This window comes from Drosophila mauritiana, chromosome 3R (genome assembly GCF_004382145.1).
Source record: "Drosophila mauritiana strain mau12 chromosome 3R, ASM438214v1, whole genome shotgun sequence".
NCBI classification, from domain to species: domain Eukaryota; kingdom Metazoa; phylum Arthropoda; class Insecta; order Diptera; family Drosophilidae; genus Drosophila; species Drosophila mauritiana.
Window position 1 is genome coordinate 26,133,836 of NC_046670.1, and position 15,356 is coordinate 26,149,191.

General features: G+C 44.8%; 3 protein-coding genes across 4 annotated transcripts in view; 1 reads left to right on the forward strand and 2 right to left on the reverse strand.

The window, feature by feature from the left end:
• The window catches only part of LOC117145706, a 91,266-nt gene that overhangs the window by 58,237 nt on the left and 17,673 nt on the right, over positions 1-15,356 (forward strand).
• Positions 120-4,339, reverse strand: LOC117145380 (calnexin). Of its 2 annotated transcripts, none has more exons than XM_033311012.1 (9): positions 3,954-4,339; positions 3,005-3,343; positions 2,817-2,888; positions 2,584-2,717; positions 1,644-2,232; positions 1,441-1,581; positions 958-1,086; positions 666-893; positions 120-603 (listed from the first exon to the last, which is right to left on the reverse strand). In XM_033311012.1, the coding sequence occupies exons 1-9, from the start codon at positions 4,095-4,097 to the stop codon at positions 559-561; spliced, it is 1,821 nt and encodes a 606-aa protein (XP_033166903.1). In that variant the 5' UTR covers positions 4,098-4,339; the 3' UTR covers positions 120-558. The 2 variants fall into 2 exon arrangements, with proteins under 2 accessions (XP_033166903.1, XP_033166904.1); XM_033311013.1 differs by lacking the exon at positions 958-1,086 and adding an exon at positions 1,226-1,351 and having other exon boundaries at positions 3,954-4,313.
• LOC117145379 (uncharacterized protein C2orf42 homolog) overlaps positions 4,445-15,356 on the reverse strand; it is a 171,806-nt gene continuing 160,894 nt past the window's right edge. The window contains exon 5 of the mRNA XM_033311009.1: positions 4,445-5,644. The gene's annotated coding sequence lies outside the window, so the exon portion shown is untranslated. The remainder of the gene's footprint in view (positions 5,645-15,356) is intronic.

Below are 15,356 nucleotides of genomic sequence, written 5' to 3' on the forward strand. Positions count from 1 at the left end.
TTTAGTTTTATTTTTCGCTGTAAATTTTCATCGGTACAAATGAAAATGGAAACTTGAGTATAACTAACATACTATTCAATTTCGTTTAAATTACATAATATTAAACTAGATGCTTGCCATTAGATTTCTCTGCTTTATTTCCCTCTTTGTTTGCTTTGTTTGCTGCTTTAGTTTCAGTTGTAGTCGATTTGTTTCCCTCAATTGTCTAGTTGGTGTTTGCCATTTTTACACAAATCAAAAGGAGGATCAGCACTCCAACTAAACACTATAAAGCGGTGCCATCGGCTGGCTCTGTGTAAGGGTGCTATATATGTATAGGAGATATTGGGACGACAGAGGGTCGAGCACGACAGAAATGCAACGATAATACGGCAAAAGTACGTACAGAGTTGACTAAACCGAAACGCGTATGTGTGTGTGTGTGTGTGTGTGTGTAGTTTGAGGGAGATGACGGCTGTCTCGGTTGCTGTTTCGCAACCGCTTGCTTTTGGAATTGGATTAAGTTTTAATTTAGAGTTGCAGTGTTTGTTTTCGGATTCGGCATGTGGGGATGCCCGCTTACTCCTTGCGCGCTTGACGCTTGCGTGTTTTTGTGTTAGATTCCTAAATAGAATGAGATGGAGATTAGTTCTGGTGGACACAAGCAAACCTATTTTTGAACGCACCTCAGTCTGTGCGGGCTCTCGGTTCTCCGCCGCCTTGGACTCCTCTTCGTTATCATCTAAATCAGACTTTTGGTTCTTCTTGGGACTAGCGGACAGCGGTGTGCTCTCCTTGCTGGTATCGCCAGCGGCCCTTTCGTCGCTCTCCTCCTCCTCGGCCTCGGGCTCATCGTCGGGCTGAGGATCGTCGGACTTCTTGGCCTCGGCAGCAGCCTTTTTGGCAGCCGAGTCCTAATATGAAAGGCAGGATTAGTAAATTCCTTAAGAACATCTCAAGTGAAAGCTCGAGCATTACCTGACTCTTAGCAGTACCAAATCTACAGTAGATGGTGAGGGCAACCAGCGCCACAATGGCCACCAGGCCAACGCCCCAGATCGAGGGATTGGCCTTGGCTAGCTCGACTACCTTATTCACGAATGAGTCCTATGAAATGAGAAAGCCAAAGAATAGCAGTAGCAATTACAGGTGCAGGGTGCAGGGCAAATATGAGAGGTGTTCATGTGGGTGTACTGTAGGCACTTCTAATTTAAACTTGAAAGCGAAAGACAAGACCGTGGCCAACCTCTTTGGCGCGTCGGTAGAGATAGAAGACATAGCAACTGGCCGGAATGAGCAGGTACACGAAGTACAGGGCCCACCAGCCGGGCTTGTAGTTCATGCGGCGCATTAGGCGGTGCCAGAAGGTTTTCTTCGAATTGGATAGAGAAGTCTCTCGATTACGAATCCCTGTGTATTTTTGTGAAGGGAAAACGGAAGAGGTTAGGGGTTCAAACTTACCGATTCACGATCGATGTAGCGACGCTTGATGTCAAAGCTGTTGGCTGCAAAGTCACGGGCCACCTCTACGTCGTCCGTGATGATCAGGTTGTCGAAGAGAATGTCGCTGGACATGGACCACAGCTCCAGACCCACAGCGCTCTAAATATAGTTAGTTTGGCTATAGCAAAAAATACATCGAAAGCCTTGCAAATAGCACTTACGATTGGCGTCATTTGGAAGGGCTTCAGATCCTCAAAGAAGTCTGGGTTGGCAATCTTCCTGGGGGCCCACTTGCCCTGGTAGTTGGGGTTCTCGATCATTGGTGCACGCCACTTGCCCTTGTAGTTGGGATTGGGGATGAGCGGAGCCTTCCACTTGCCACAGCCGGGAGCCTTCTCGCACACTGGGTTGTCCACCAATGGGGCCTCCCACTCGCCATCGATTTCGGCATCCCAATCTTCTGGTTTGGTGGCAGTTGGATCGAAAATCATGTCGGGCTCATCCTCGAGCCAGCCATTGGGCATGACGGCATCGGTATCGGGCAACTGGGGTGGAGCATCCTCATCCCAATCCTCGGGCTTGTGGGCAGTGGGGTCTGGGATCTTCTCTCGCTCATCCCACGATTCGGGCTTATGGTCATTGGGGTCGTCGATCTCCGCCGGTGGGTTGACTGGTGGCTTGAAATCGGTCAGCAGGGAGCCTTCGTTGATGATCTTGTGGTCAACGCGAATCTCAAAGCTGTTATCAGGACGGACCACCAGCTGGTAGAGATGGGGTAGCTTGTCCTTGAATGGCTCTTCCAAACGGTTCCTGAAAGCAAAGAACAAAATAATATTATTCATCGATGGGATTATAAATACACGGCGGTTTATCTGTCTCTTCAGAAATTCAGCTCATCAATGGGGGCAATAGTCCACCATCGGTGACGATGAGCCAAACGGGTGATAAAGGTCTAAATTGCAGCTAATACACAAGCGAGCAAAGGTGATTTCGGAGAATTTACACGTATGCGCAATGCCGAACACCAAATTTGTTTCTATACAACGCTCGGAAGCTTTCAAGCAAGATGGTTAGAGTGGTGATTCTATTGATAGCGATAACGCTTGAACGAGCTGCTGATTTCCCATCTGCCGAAGAGTTGTGCTCATTTAATGGACTCACTTTGGCTTGTTGCAGTGCTTCTCGGTGATGGTGCCATTAATTGGATTGACGTGCCGGAATATGAAGTGCATTTTCACATCGTTGCCGCACTTGTCCGGTCCAAACATGATGGTATAGGGTGTCTTGTCATTGAACTACGAGTAAACAGATTCGGATTCGGGGGTTGTTTACGATTTATGCTCTTTGGGGTTCAGGCGAGTGTGATCTATGAGGGCATTGGCCCCCGCACTTACCGCTTTTAGTTGCTCCGTGTCTTTTCCGGCGGACAAAAGCTTCAGATACGAGCCGCCGCACTCCTGACCCTCCTAAAAAAAGAACGAGAATAAGCCGGGGGAGAAGGAGAATTGGGTCAGTAAGCGGGTATTAATTGGATTTGCCCGGCGGCTGATGCAATCCCAGAGCGTTTCGCTAGGTGACGAACCTGCAACGTGACCTCATACTGCACCACCAGCGGCTTGTCCGACTTGAATTCGAACGGCTGGCGGAGAGGGGCGGCTATGGCCGCATGCTTGGCCTTCGACTTGAGCACCAGACCCAAGTCGTTAGCCCAAACGATGCGCTGCGGCGACTCCCAGTTCCAGATGCCATCGTACTTGGAGATCTCCTCGGCGATGTCGTCCTTCTTGGCCTGCGACAGCACCCACCGCTTCCTGGACGCCTCCACGTCGTCGAAGTGATCCGCGAAGTGGAACTTCTTGGCATCAATCACCGGGCTCTCGTAGGCCAGCTTCTCATCACCATCGATTGCGACGGGCTCCTCCTGCAAAACATATGTTGAAACATTAGATAAGGTGTCATAAAATCCGAAGCACGCGGTTGTCAGTGGGGAAAGTGATAAAGAGAGGGAGAGAAAGATGGGTGGCCAGCATGGGTTTAAATTGGAGAGCGCTACACCAGGGGCCACTGGACTAGTTAAAGCTAATTAATAACATGTTCTGTAACTTAGGTTGCTATTAGCTTGACCTCATCTGTAGCACTAACTCCCCTAGAAACATGAATGACTGGCATAATTTCTAGAGAAACAAGCACGTTAAATGGAGCCCCTCTGCTCAATAAACCTCTGATGTAACCTGTGGAGCAACAGATTAGCGTTTTCTTGGGGCTGCCGTGGGGAGTTGCTATCTGCTTGACCTCGTCTGTGGGTAAACAGTTTTATTTTCCCTCGCATTCGGATTTGTTGCTGGAAAAGTGAGACACACTCACATGCTAATTGTGGGTCATAAAGCTAAGAAGCCGGCCGCACCACCCCCCCAGCCCTCTTCCCCAACCCCCTCAGCAACCGCGTTCTCCTTTTCTTCTAGTAGCTTCCACTGACGTGTACTTTTTTCTCTCGTTTTTTATCTGACGAACCGCATCGCCGACCCACTCACCTGCACATCCTCCACGTAGCCGTCCTCGAAGTCGTCCGACTCCGTGTCCAAATCGGCGCCATTGGCCGCACTCAGCAGCAGCAAACTGCTGGCGAAGAGCAACGCCAGCGTTGCGGCCCGGTTTCCTCCCATTTTCCACGCCATTTTCACCCACTTTTCGCTCGCTCGCTAACTGCCTGGCTGGGATTTAGTATCCGCGGAAAACCAGGTGGTGAACTCACTTGTGCGCGCTGTGCTTTTCAACTGTTTTCCCCCACTGCGGTCTGCTGCGGAATAACGAGAATCGAGATCTGGCACGAATAACTATTTGTAATTAAATTAATGTAAATTATACATTTTCTCTGCTGCGCTGCCTACTGTGTTCTGTGCTTCCTCTTCCCCTGCTTTGGTATGACGCCGCAAAGCACAACTGGTCACACTATCGCGTTGCGTTGTACCCTACCGTAGGGTATTATAGGTTTTAAGAATGTATTTATGCTAGATAGAAGGGTAGTAGCTAGAAAATTGAATAAGCGGAAGGTTCTTAGGAAGAGCACACTTTCAGCGGGAGAATATAATTTGATTTGGTGCTTAGATTTAGTGACAGTGCTAAATAAAATAAAAGAATATGTTAGATTTATTAATTTTATATACTTATTTGCTATTTAGTAAATTAAGACTGCTTTTGTTACCTTAAGCATATCGATATGCCTCACTCCAATCGTCGTTACAGGGTTTGGAACTTCGATAGGCGTGTAGTAGAGACTTACCCCAGACGCTGATTGAATGTTGCATACTTTTCACTGCTTATCATAATTAATACAAAATCATACTACAGAATAAAATATATAGGCAAATACAATGTAATGAATAAAGAAAAATTGGTTACAAAAGAAAAGAAAGCTGTATTTTCATTTGAGACATATAAATTCGCATAAACAACCAAAAATATTCGTTTTTCAGCCATAACTTGAGAAATATTGTCAGAAATATGGATTGTCATACCTTGTTGGACTCGTAATCGAATTCCACATCCAATCAAATTAAAACTTTGAAAAAAAATTTTTGAGCCAATTTTTGCAAAAAATGATGATGGTACCCCTTACAAAAAATTCGAAAATGGCCAAAATATGGATTTTAGAAAATCGGTCAAAAAGTGATATGCCATGTTACTTCGGGGCAAAAGATACACAAAAAAGTTATTTTTATAGATTTCTGACTATTTTGAGCCAAGTAGTGACGAAAAACGTCAAAAATACCCATTTTCCATTTCGACTGTTATGCCTCAATAAATTTGCAAGGAAATTCGCAAACCAATTATAGCCTATTTATGTTAATTATATATGCCAATTTTTTGACAAATTATGATATTAAGTAGGCAGATAAAATTTGGTGGCAAATTTAATTAAATTAAATCCGAATTAGGAGTATCTAGGACACGTAGCAGGCACCACTCTAGTATTGTGTTGTTTTCCCTCGCCGTCCATATTGAAATTAATATTTGTGCGATGTGCGATTTCCACTGAAATGTTGGCATACATTCATTTTTCAACGGACATATCTGAATCAAACACTCCGTGGCATGAAAGTAGTCTTGCATGTTGCAATTATTTTAAAAGCCCGGCGGCTCAATTAATGCCCCACAACGGGAATGGCTAAGCCCCCCAATAAACTTGATGGCTGGCAAAAGTTTCCCTTTTCCACGCGTGGCTCTGTAAAATAAAGTGGCATGCATTTGAGCATAAAATTATAATAAAAATTCCTGGCTTATTGGCAGCATTTGTGGGTGGGGTCCGTTCGATGCCACGCCTTCTTTATGCTGAGAAAAAAGGTGTATAACATTAAGGAAATAACTATAAAGTTATTACAAATTAGAAGCATTGAAGATACGCGCATTTGCCACACAAAGCAACAGGTGTTGGGTGTAATATTCGAGATTAACAGATTTTTTTCCCAGTGCACATCCTTTAACTGTGGCAACTTATCTGCGGCACGCGCAATTCTGCTGCTGCTTCTATTGCTGCCACTGACAGTTTTTCTTTCTTTTTTTGTTTGCAACTGCATACAAAAAGCTTTCTGTTTAATGGAATATTTAACACAATTTAAAAAGTTTTTTTCTAAAGACAAACAAAGACTCGGAAGCATACATGTGGGTGGGTGGTGCACATACATAGGGAGGGGGAGGAGTGTTCGGAAGAAGAGGCAACTTTTGTTGGCGCCTCCGGACTGCAGAAAACTAAACACGTGCGCACAGACGTTTCTTTTTTTTATGGAAATTGTGTAATGACAGTTAATGAGGGTACTACATAAACAGACACAAGCACACCTCCAACACTCACACATGCAGCTTTCAAAACGCCCCACCTGAGCATAAACAGCCAGTGTTGTCAAGAGTTCTATTAACAACGAGGCCAGCTTACCAACACTTGAGCCGGATTCCTGCAGACGACGATGATGTTCCACTGTACAGTAAATGTGGGAAAATATTCGTGAGAATTTTATATTTCAAGCTACTTAACATTTAAACTAAGGTCCCAAGATACAACTCAACATTATTAGATTGCACCTTTCTTTTCAATGTTTTGCCCCAAGTAAAGAAACATATATTAAACGCTTATGATAATGATAAGACTAAGCAAAAGTGTTGGAACTAGTTTGGAGAACGATCTTTTAGATAAATCTCAGCTAATTTCGAATATATAAAGCGCCTTTCAGGAAGCCGAGCGCTTTGCAGTACGAGTTGCAAACTTCTGGGTAATTTATAATAACATTTACCTAGCACATAAATATCCCTGGCTGGCAAGAAACTGGGGGCCCAATGTGCTCCGCTTTTAAAACAGCAGCTCTTGTCTACACGAATTACTCAAAAAACATACTTAACACACTCACCCTCTCAAAGGAATTAATGGAGGGGGCGCCGGAAAAGTGGAGGGGGGGGAGGGGGAGGCGCTGGAAAAGGGGGCGGGTGAAAATGGGGAGTTGCGACTACGGGACATCAATGTTGATGGCATACCAGAAAAGTTTTGTTCTAAGCTTTTGGACAGCACCGGCAGAATCTCAAACATTTTCACCTGCAAGCAAATAGCGGAAGATAGGTGTTTTCCGGGGAGTGGTGGCGCGGAAAATGAAGAGCGGGTGGTCGTCGGTTTTTCCGGGCGGGAGTGCGGCGAAGTATCCGTGTGCAGGAGAGAGTATCAAAACATATGAAGGAAGCGCCGCTACAAGCGCACGAGTTCAACTTAGTGTGTACTTAACTTCCGTTACATGGCCGCCACTTCACCTACACACCTCACTCACACCGCTGCAAACACATCCTTTCACACGCATGGCCAGCGCAACACATATACATGTACACGCAGAGAAAAGAGGGACTGAAACTAAAGCTATTTAGGAAATAGGTGTAAAAAGAAAAATAAGGAAATGGACTATGCATTCAATCCAGGTTATTATTTTAGTTTTACTTGCTTGGTTTTGCCCCTGCAGATTGCTACTTCAAATTGTAAATATTTTTTTGCAGTGCACGTGTTTGTTTGTTTATGCCAAAAGTGTTGTAAAGTGCGGCGCTTTGTCGGCAGGAAACGCTGAAAATTTATTACCGGACAATTTTGCCAGGGGCATAAAAAAGAGAGCCCCCACGAAAAGGGGGCGGGGCAATGGGCGCCCAGGGGGCGGAAGGGCCTAGGGCCAATGCCCCCCTGCCCCCACCAACCGCTGCTAGCCAACGAACACAGACACATGCATATGCATAGTTTGCTGGCCGTAAGTGTATGCAAACATGCCTAAAAAAATGTGGAACAGTCGAGGGGAAAGGAAATGCGGTGCGGGGGGCGGCGGCTGCGGAAAATGTGTAAGCAGGCGGGCCATTTTCCATTAAAAATTCAAAATGCCCGGCGCCCAGCCCGCCATTAACACCCAGGATAGCTGTGTGTGTGTGTGTCTGAGTATCTGAGTGTGTGTTCGGGGAAAACCTCTTCAGCTTCACATTTCCCGGCTTTCCTTTGCTTTCGCAACTCCGCTTTCAACACCTCGTTTTCTCACCTTTCGAATGGGCTCTTTCACTGTGCTGTGTGCTGAGGAATTTGCAGCGCCGTTAAAACCGAATTGATTTGTTATTCATGTTTTCTGACTTATGGCCAACACTTTCGGCTTTCCGCCTACCATTCAATTGACGTGGCCAATGGCGCCGACTTTTCCCCCTTCCTCCGCCTCTTCGCCACTCCGCCCGCCGATGGAAATAGTGAAAATTTAATGCGGGCACTGAATTCAGGAACGGATTTCACAAGGACCTGTGACTTTTTCTTTTATGCAATTCCCAGAAACTGCTGAAAATCAACAGATTACAAAAAGTATCTGAATATAAAGCAAAGTTCTTTAATTTATAAATAACCCTCAGTTATTCTCGAGGATTTCTTTATTAAGAAACAACAACATTTTCTATATGCAGAGTTCTTGATAAGTGACAACACTTTCTGCTGCTGAGTCAACCGCTCCTGGACATTTCCATAATAGCCGGTTTGCACTGGAGCCTCTGGCTTGGATTTTATATTTATTAAATTGCCGCAAGGGGAGCATTTAGTGCATGTTTGGGAGCACGGAAAAGAAAAACAACATGAGCACAGTTCCTTCCTGACTAACATAAATGCTTGTACACACTAACTAAATAAAGTTTAAGACTTGGAAAATGTGTATCATAATATATGGGTTTGATATGCAGAGAATTTGTTCCCATTTCAATGAATTTACTATTTTAAATGAAGACTCCATTAACTTAAATTTGAAAACAGCTAAACAAAAATTGAGGTAAGAGATTTAGAAGGGTATGCAGTGGAGGGGACTTGCGACACAAGTGGCCAATAGCTCGGCAATTTAAATGGGAGCGAGCCTTCTCGAATGAATTAAAATGCCGCATTATTTTTTAGCGGCATAAAAAAAGGAAATTTTAATTAATTCTGAAATGTGCAAAACAAGTGCATAATTGCAATTAATGCATAGAAAAGGCGCTTCACTTACGCCATCCTTTCGGAGACGAAAAGGATTAGGTTTGTGGAGTGGCCTTACGGCTAATTCGGATTGTATTCAGATTCCAGGTCATTAAGTGCCATTCATATTCGTTTCGAGACTCAATCCGCCGCTTCAAGCACTCATTCTTTGTGGCAACTTTTACCAGCCAACTAATTTGCATTCGTACCTTTCCCTTTTCACATTTTGACAATTCTTTTCCTTTTGTTGAGTTGGGGCCCTGGGAATGTCTAAATTTTAATCACCTTAGTTGACAAGTCAAGACAAATAAAAGCGGTTCGCCGTTGGGGCGTGAAACCAAAGTTCGGCGGGGGAAAGTGGGGATTGCTGCTTTTTGAAATAATAAATCAGGGCATAGGCGAAAATATTTAAATTTAAATGTTCCGGGGCCGAAACGTAAACAGGAGCAAAACTCCCGGGGCGGCAGTCACTTTCATTATTGGAAATATAAATCACTTTCTCTTGCCGGCAAAACGAGTCTCGGCCTATACACCCTTTTTTTGGCTAATGGGTGGGTGGCATGAAGAAGGCCGTGTGGCAGGATGGCCGCTTGTTGTTTGCTCTCCATTCTTTTGGCCGCCTTAGTCTGCGGCAAGTGGGCTGCACGATAAAAACAAACAAATTCATAGCTAATAAAATTGCTAATAAATAAACGAGAATGGCGTAAGCGCAAAAAAGGGACACACGGAGCGAAAACAAAGCAGCCGCAAACAAAATATACCAACAAAGAGTCGAAAAAAAGCTCATCATCAACACACACACACACCCACACTCACCTGCGAAATGGGAAATGGAATATCGGGGCAGGTGGCAAAATAATGTAAGGCTAAAGCGACGCCAACCTGGTGGCCGCATTGACCAACAGCCAGCGGCTATTTTCGGTGGGTGAGTTGGGTTGGTCGCTCAGGTTAGCAGACATTGCATTAAACAGGTAATGGGTTAAAGGGGCGCAGCAGTAGGGGGGCGTGGACCTCGAGTCGCGTGCGCCTCTGCCAACAATGGCTGCACTGACAGAAAAATTGTGCAAAACTAATCACAAGTTTTTCTGGTTCAAAGGAAAGTCTTCAAAGGTACTAAATATATCTAAGGTTTCAAATTATGTTACTCATATTACATTTTGTCTTATTAAGAACAAATTTGCATACGATTGAACCAGATACCCTACACAAATACTAGTCAAAACCACCTTCAATTAGTTTTCGCCGTGTAATAATTTTGTATGTAGGTTTATTTGCATGTTTTTGTTTTTTATCCCCACCTTTGCTGGCGTTATATGCGGCGTTGGTTTTTGAAAATTTATTACCAGAGACCGCACATGCTTTTTTAACTTTTCCTCGCAGCGGTTAGCTTAGTTGCCTGGCCACATTTTTTGGCTGGAAATTTTTAATCAAAAGAATGCTGGCCACACAAATCCAATTACATTCTGATAAGAAATGCTTAGCCAATGGCCACATTTGTTCTTATGCAAATCAGCCCAGTTTATTAGCCCTTTATGCTCTGTTTTCCCTCGCTTCTGATGATGCTGATTTTTGCGCTTATTTTTTTATATTTTTGTTAGTCCACCGCAGGTGGCGGAGCATGAAAAGTGTCCAGGCTGCAAAATCACATCGGCGTGGTCAGAATGACAGACCCCCGGCGTGGGTCGGGTCATCATTCGCTGTCCTCTTCCCGGCCCATAAATCTTCGGGATAAAAATCCGCTGAGGGCAGCGAAACTCCACAGCCACTTACTGACTTACTGACTGACTGACTAACTGACTAACTGACTGAGTGACTGGCTCATAGAGGTCATAATTCCTGTGCAATTTCAGCTTTTGTCCACGTTTAATGACTGACGCCCTGCTAACAATTTGCATTTTTATGGAATTGAGACATTTGACGAGCTCCAAAGACGCCCGTAGATTGGATATGAGCCAGAAATTAATGTGCAGCATAAAGATTGCTCCGCCCAGATTGCAGATCAACTTTTGATGACAACTCGGCGGGGTCAAAAGTTCTTATTCCTTTTTTTGAAAAATGGTATACCGACAGCGACGAAGTAAATATAAAAGCCAATGAGTGGGGAAATTGCTTAAAACAAAAGCCAATTAAATACTTTCCTCTTTCCAAGAACTCCTTTCAATACTTGGGGTTTGCATTGCTTTGAACTTACTCCTTCTTGGAGCTTTAGCTTAAGCTTGACCCCAATGAGCTGTAAATAAGGAAAGGAAAACCCGGGCTTTAATGCGAAATTAATAAACCAAAATCAGCTGCTAAGCAATAAACTAAACTAACAGAGCCGGCTTTTCTTAACCCAAAGGCGACCTAAATAAACACACACACACACACGCACACACCAGTGAGCATCCAAGGTCGTTCTTAGGCGCGTAAATAAACCAGGGGGCGTGGCAGGGGGCTGCGGAGCCGAAAAACCGCAAGAGCAGAACGGCAAACGAATTGTGAAGGAACCGACAAAACAAACCAAAGACAACACAAAACACAGAGTCAAAGAAATAAACCAGGCAAATAATCCTTTAGCTTAAAAAACCAAAGAGACAGGACCCGGGAAAAAATTTAGTTGAGAGCGCGACTCTAACGAATATGAAGTACCACGTAAAAAGAAAAAAAGAAGATAGGGTAAGCAGAAGCTAGCTAAATGTATGCTGCGAAAGAAATGTTCCATAGTGTAATGGTTTTTTTTTGTAATTTCTAATATTTTCTCTTTTAAGTATCGAAAACAGCATATACCCTTGCTAAAAAGGACTGTTTTCGAATAAAAAACATCGAATGACAAGAAAAGCTAGGCGAGGTTCGAGTGAGAGATGTGGCGAAAGGGAAAAATAGGGCATCCTTATTTTGTTTTGTTTTGCTTTGTTATGTCAGCCTTGTCTCCGTATTTATTTCTTTTTTTCAGCTCCATCTATCTGACTTTTTTTTTAAAGCGAACGCGCAGAAGGGGAGGGAAACGGGGCAAAATCCACACGGCCGCATTATCCTTTGCTTATCGCGATGCTCCTGCGACCCTCGAGGTCGTGGGCGCTGCGAAACGATGGGGCGTGGCATCGCATTCAGACTGCTTGGCGTCGTCGACGCTTTGAACTTGTGTCTTTTGATTTCGATTTTGATGCGGATCGGTATCGCAACGCTCGTCTGTACATATTTTTGGCATTAATTTGCCTAAGTGTTGGCCTTGTTCGGCGCGCTGAGATTCCTGCCGGCGATAGGCGGTCTAATTTAGTGTAATGAAATAAATTAAAAGTCCGTAATAAACACACACTGTCAGCGGCGACAATCAGAAGGCGACGTCACGGCAAATGGAGCGGATGTGGGGGAAAAAAGAGTGGGGATTGGCCGCAAATTGGCTTGTTAATGATTCATTACGCATACGTCACGTTGTGCATGACAAATGAGAGAAAAGGCGGCACAATCGAAAGGAATGACACGGAAAAAGGGTTTTTTTTACCCACATTTCCAAAAGGAAACTTATTGTTCTTTGGACACATTCCTTGAAATTTGAATCAAAGAATATTAAAAAAACAACAGTGCACTGTTCCTAATGAACTCCTCAATCGCATTCAACCCAGTTATGGGATTAAAGACTTCGTAGACCGGAATGATTTCCATACTTGGAATCAGCTTAAAGTCTCAGGAAGAACGAGAATGAAGTGGAAAATTTAGATGAGCGGCGGCGGCAAAGATAAACACAAAGTCTGCTTGCGAGCTCCAACTCCATATATCCCCATTTTGTCCGATCTACCCTCTCGCTCGCGCACACTTTCTTCCCCTCTTTTTCACACATATGCATGAGCGCTTTTGTGCACACAATTTGTTCAAATTGGGATCGGCCTTGCTGTCGAATGTTTAGCCAGCGAAAAGAAATGGCCGCCATCTGCATTTCCGGCTCTGCTCCCCGGAAACCCCTCAATCCGACCACACACACACACACACCGAAATACGTGCTCGTATGCTAATTCAAAGCCAAACTATAAATTTGCGAGCTGGCCGCATATTAAAACGTTTAATTCAATATGGAAGGCGTTTTGCTATTCAAACTTTGGCCAACGCTCGCTCCGAGTCTGTCCGTCCGCCTCGTGTCCGTATGTCTGTCCGTCCGGCGGTTTATCCGTGTGTGTTTGTTTAGGCAAAAGCTTAGTCAGGGACACATATGCTTAGCCGAAAGGGAAACAGTTGCAAGAGAAAGTATTCTGACATAAGTCAATTGGTGAGAATTTAAGAATAGGTTTATCCTGCTTAAAGTTAGGATTGTTTCAATAATTCAAATTAAGTGACTATATATCAAAAATGCATATGCCTAATGATTTTCTGAGGCAGATGAGTCTGCGTGCACACACTTCTCTGACTCACTGTTCCTGCTCAAGTGGCATCCACTTGTCTTTGCCCTTGGGCTGCGCAGGCATCTGCGAACGTGCCGCCCCTTGTCCCGCTTATAATCTCATCTGTGACACTCGTTGAACTTGTCGCCATTTAGTTAAATCAACAAAAATAATTTTGTCCAGCGGAGGTCCTTCTGGCCACACATGCCCGCCACACAGGCTCACGTACTCCCGTCAGGACGTAGGTCGGAAGTGGAAAGTGGAAAGTCGGGTATATCTTGTCCGTCGCTGCTGCCACATTAACGTGACTTTTGCAGCGCCCAGTTTTATCAGCATAATTTAGTTTGTGCCCGGACTCAGGACTTCGGACTTTGGACTTCGGACTTGGGACCCGTTCAGCTGCGGCCTGCGGTCCACTGCATTAGTTAGAGAGTCCTTTGTGCCAACTAGCAGGGTTAGGCGGTTAGGCGGAGGATACTAAATCGGCCCACAAGGGCTTTAATTAAGCCGCCTCTGCTGTCGCAAGTGAATTATTAAAGCGCTGCACGCCAAGTGCGAGAAAATATGAACAAATTTGCCAACATGCACAATCCGGAAATTCAGTTGGCAGTCGAAAGTCGATTTCGTCGACCACACGCTGTGATTTGCCTGAATCACTGAGAGAATAAGCGGATTTAATGTAAATGTTTGTGGTTGGAAAACAGTTCATCAGTATATTTGCAGTGCAGCTGTTCAATTTAATGTTAAATAAATGAAAATGATTTGATTGAAATATTTGTAAACTATTTCTTTCTGTGCTGCCTGCCTTATGAGCCACTAGCAACAGGCAATCAACGGTTGGTAACTTTGTATTTTTGAAGTAGTTAATAAGTCCACCTGGCTGGGGAAGGGGTTTCGTGGCAGGAGGAGGAGGGGGCAACTGCCAACAGCCATAAAGACGCTGACTAAGTGCAGTTGGCCGAAAGCAAAAGCGCAAAAAGAAAAATTCGCTAAATATGCCAAGTTGTGAACTCAATTGGCGGCCTCCTTAGCAGCCGAGGAGTGCGCAAAAGTTGGTTAATAAAATCGCAGCAAAGTGTTAATAGAGGGATATTCGAGGGGAGGGCGAGGGGGCGGAGTTAATGGCTGCGGGACAAAAGGCAGTGACAAAAGTGTGACGAGTTGAAATGGAAATGCAGCTCATCCTGGCTTTGCAATCGAGCTGAAGAACCGACTGTTATCCTGGGCAAACGCCGCACTTATCGAAGCACAGTCGAGATCTTGGCTTTGCACTTGGCAGGGCTGACCTCATAACGGTCCTTCTTATTAAACGTTTGCTCAGCGGCGAAATCTTAGCGGCTCTGTGGCGGCAGCTAACCGCATTTTCCGACCATTTCCACCCGATTTTCCGCCTCTGCCCGCAACATGATGGCAGGGCTAAAGCCAAAACTGTTGCGGATCGGCTTTCGCGTAATTAAAAATTGCGGCTAGTGTTGGCCAGCCGACCGTGCAAAGCCCCCTTCCCCCCTCTTAACGCTTTTCCACTTTCCCGCAGGAAAGGCAGGGAAATTACCGGGGGCTGGGTAAAGGGGCAGGGGGCAGGGGGTGCTGGTATCGTCCTGCGGTGGGTCCTTTTCTGCTGACGCTGCCCTTAAATGCGCTTTTTAGTTTAGACCAACGTAAGAGGTTTTAGCTCGCAGCGGGTGCCACGCCCCTCCTGCTTACGCCCCCAGGTTGCAGCCACGTTGAATAATTTGCTTGCACACAGCAAACTCAAAAAAAAAAAACAGAGAGGGGGGTAACAAGAATAAAAAGAATATTTCAAATTAATTAACGCTAATGAAAATGTTTAAAACTTGAAAGTTGCAGTCACTCGAGTGTGAGGGGATGAGGGGTAGAGGCAGGGGATGGGGAGGGGCAGTTGGCCAAGGGGTAAGGACTGCAACTAACTTGGCTGTTTGTTTGCGCCTCAGACAACTCGGCGAAACTCGGAACAGAAAACAAGGTTCCGCTCCTGTCTTCATTCACTGCACTGAGAAATAAAAGTGGGTTATAAACTAGAAGCAAATTCGCTGTTAAGTTTTGAAAATGATATACCTATATATAACTTATAT

What these genes read in the sequence shown, in the direction of transcription:
- LOC117145380 (XM_033311012.1), bottom strand. Translation starts at nt 4,097, where the DNA reads ATGGCGTGGAAAATGGGAGGAAACCGGGCCGCAACGCTGGCGTTGCTC. An exon ending in GCTACGTGGAGGATGTGCAG is followed by an intron (nt 3,344 to 3,953) that starts GTGAGTGGGTCG and finishes TATGTTTTGCAG; the next exon opens with GAGGAGCCCGTCGCAATCGA. An exon ending in CCTTCCAAATGACGCCAATC is followed by an intron (nt 1,582 to 1,643) that starts GTAAGTGCTATT and finishes AACTATATTTAG; the next exon opens with AGCGCTGTGGGTCTGGAGCT.